The sequence below is a fragment of the Gavialis gangeticus genome, unplaced genomic scaffold (assembly GCF_001723915.1).
Source record: "Gavialis gangeticus isolate Ggan-Ray unplaced genomic scaffold, GavGan_comp1, whole genome shotgun sequence".
In the NCBI taxonomy this organism is placed as follows: domain Eukaryota; kingdom Metazoa; phylum Chordata; order Crocodylia; family Gavialidae; genus Gavialis; species Gavialis gangeticus.
In genome coordinates, this window is record NW_017729025.1 from 156,587,393 (window position 1) to 156,589,184 (window position 1,792).

A 1,792-nucleotide genomic window follows, 5' to 3' on the forward strand; every position below is an offset into this window, starting at 1 on the left:
AAAAAAAAAAAAAAAAAAAAGTCTGTGTATTAAAGCCAAGAATGTGCTGACAAACCTGATATTTAAGGCTGTGTTTAAAAATAGCTATACATCTCATGAGATTTGTGTTTTAAATAATATTTCGTAACGCTGATGCGTAGTTAAGGAGTTGGGTATCTGTATTAATTCTGTTTTGTTACCCACTGTGTTTTTCTTGCAGTTCATGGAGAAAAATCAGTTGGGTCAGTGCTGCTCAACCAGGGTTGAGATTTTTTTTAAGGGTCCCAAGGGGTACCGTACCATTAGCATAGTTAGGTGTGCAAACAACTACCCACAATTTACAAGATAAACACACAGATTTCAAATAGGAATCCATATTCTCTGACCTGTTGAATGCGTCTGTCTGAATTTGTTGACATAAAAGAATTGCTCTACTGTTTTTCTGTAGTCAGGAAACAAATGGAAGCTCAGAGGTAGCATTTTTCTGAGGGTGCCTAGAGTTGAAAAAGTTTGAGAACCACTGAGTTAAATCCCATTCTTGAAAACGTTATAGTCAGCCAACTTGACTGCAACTATTCACCTGCACATATCTTTCTGTTCCTAAACATTTCCTATTTCCCTTTGTTCCCTGAGCTGTGATTTCATACTAGCAAGGGAATATATTTTATGGGGATGCACTTGGAAAGGTGCTGCTTGAAACTGCAAGAAAGCTGAAGTTGTAACCTTATTAGAGCTGCTGCTGTCAGGCTGGCTTCAAAGCTATCTCATGTGGGTAGATGCCTATCCAGTTGAAGTTTTAGTTTTGAAAATAAGTGAACTTTTCTTACCCCCTTGTGTTTAAATTAGCAAATTTTATTTCTGAAGCAAAACGGGCAAAAGTAGTATTTAGAATATTATTAGAATCATTATATCACTGTCGTTGGTCCTGGGGTTGCCAGGCCTTTTCTGATTATCAGATGCAACAAATGACGTCCAATTTTATTGACCAGTTTGGCTTCAACGATGAGAAGTTTGCTGATCAAGATGACATCGGCAAGTGAGTAGACCTTTACGCTGGTTTTCATGTCTGTCTTGAGGGTTTTTTTAACTTTATTATGTGTCTTTTGACTGTCATCTGCAGCCTTCTGATGTTGAGCTGTCTCTAGTCAACCTTGTTTTTCTTGATCAATGTTGTATGTTTTTTAATCAACTAAGATTACCAGGAAAAGCAGAATTAGCCTTCTTGAGCAATTTTTCTACCTTCCCTAGCAGCTGGATAAGAGAATGCTTAGCCTCTGGCTGTGTAGCTCAACTTATGGGTCTGCATGTAGTTCACATGACCCCTGGCACATGGAAATTGTGGGGCCAGAATTCATGAGAGAGTTTTGAGGCACAGTAGTTAGACCTGCAGCATGTTCCATGCTGTGACACAATCTTAATTAAGTGTTGGTGGGGAAGCTGGCAGGAACAGTATATCCACAAGTGTTCTTTTCTGTAGGGAACAGTAAGGAAGGGCACCATAAATCTGCCTTTTGTGTTCAAGAGCAAGGCAGTTCAGACATTTCTCCAATTAGCGTAAGTGAAGGATTTAGAAATGGGAATAGTTTTAGTCTATAAAAGGAACAAAAAACCCAATAAAAAGCTGTATAACCACTACCATTTCTTAAATTAATATTCTTTCATAGGAAATAGAATCAGTTGGAGCCATTGATAAAATGGCAGGACACTCAGTCAGCCCCTGAAGTAGAGCTAGGTGTATGGTTTGAAAAAGCGAAAGTCCATTTTTTTTTTTTTTTTTTTTAAATGATCCCTAAAAGAGTCCAAGACAGCCGGT

At 38.2% G+C, this 1,792-nt stretch overlaps 1 protein-coding gene across 9 annotated transcripts in view; it reads left to right on the forward strand.

Annotated features, from left to right (window-relative positions):
* PPP6R3 (protein phosphatase 6 regulatory subunit 3) overlaps positions 1-1,792 on the forward strand; it is a 136,853-nt gene that overhangs the window by 102,825 nt on the left and 32,236 nt on the right. For 6 of the 9 annotated variants that reach the window (XM_019519830.1, XM_019519831.1, XM_019519836.1 and 3 more), the window contains one exon: positions 918-1,015. In XM_019519830.1, the coding sequence (XP_019375375.1) occupies positions 918-1,015 (98 nt within the window). The remainder of the gene's footprint in view (positions 1-917; positions 1,016-1,792) is intronic. The other 3 variants (XM_019519832.1, XM_019519833.1, XM_019519834.1) reach the window with 2 other exon arrangements.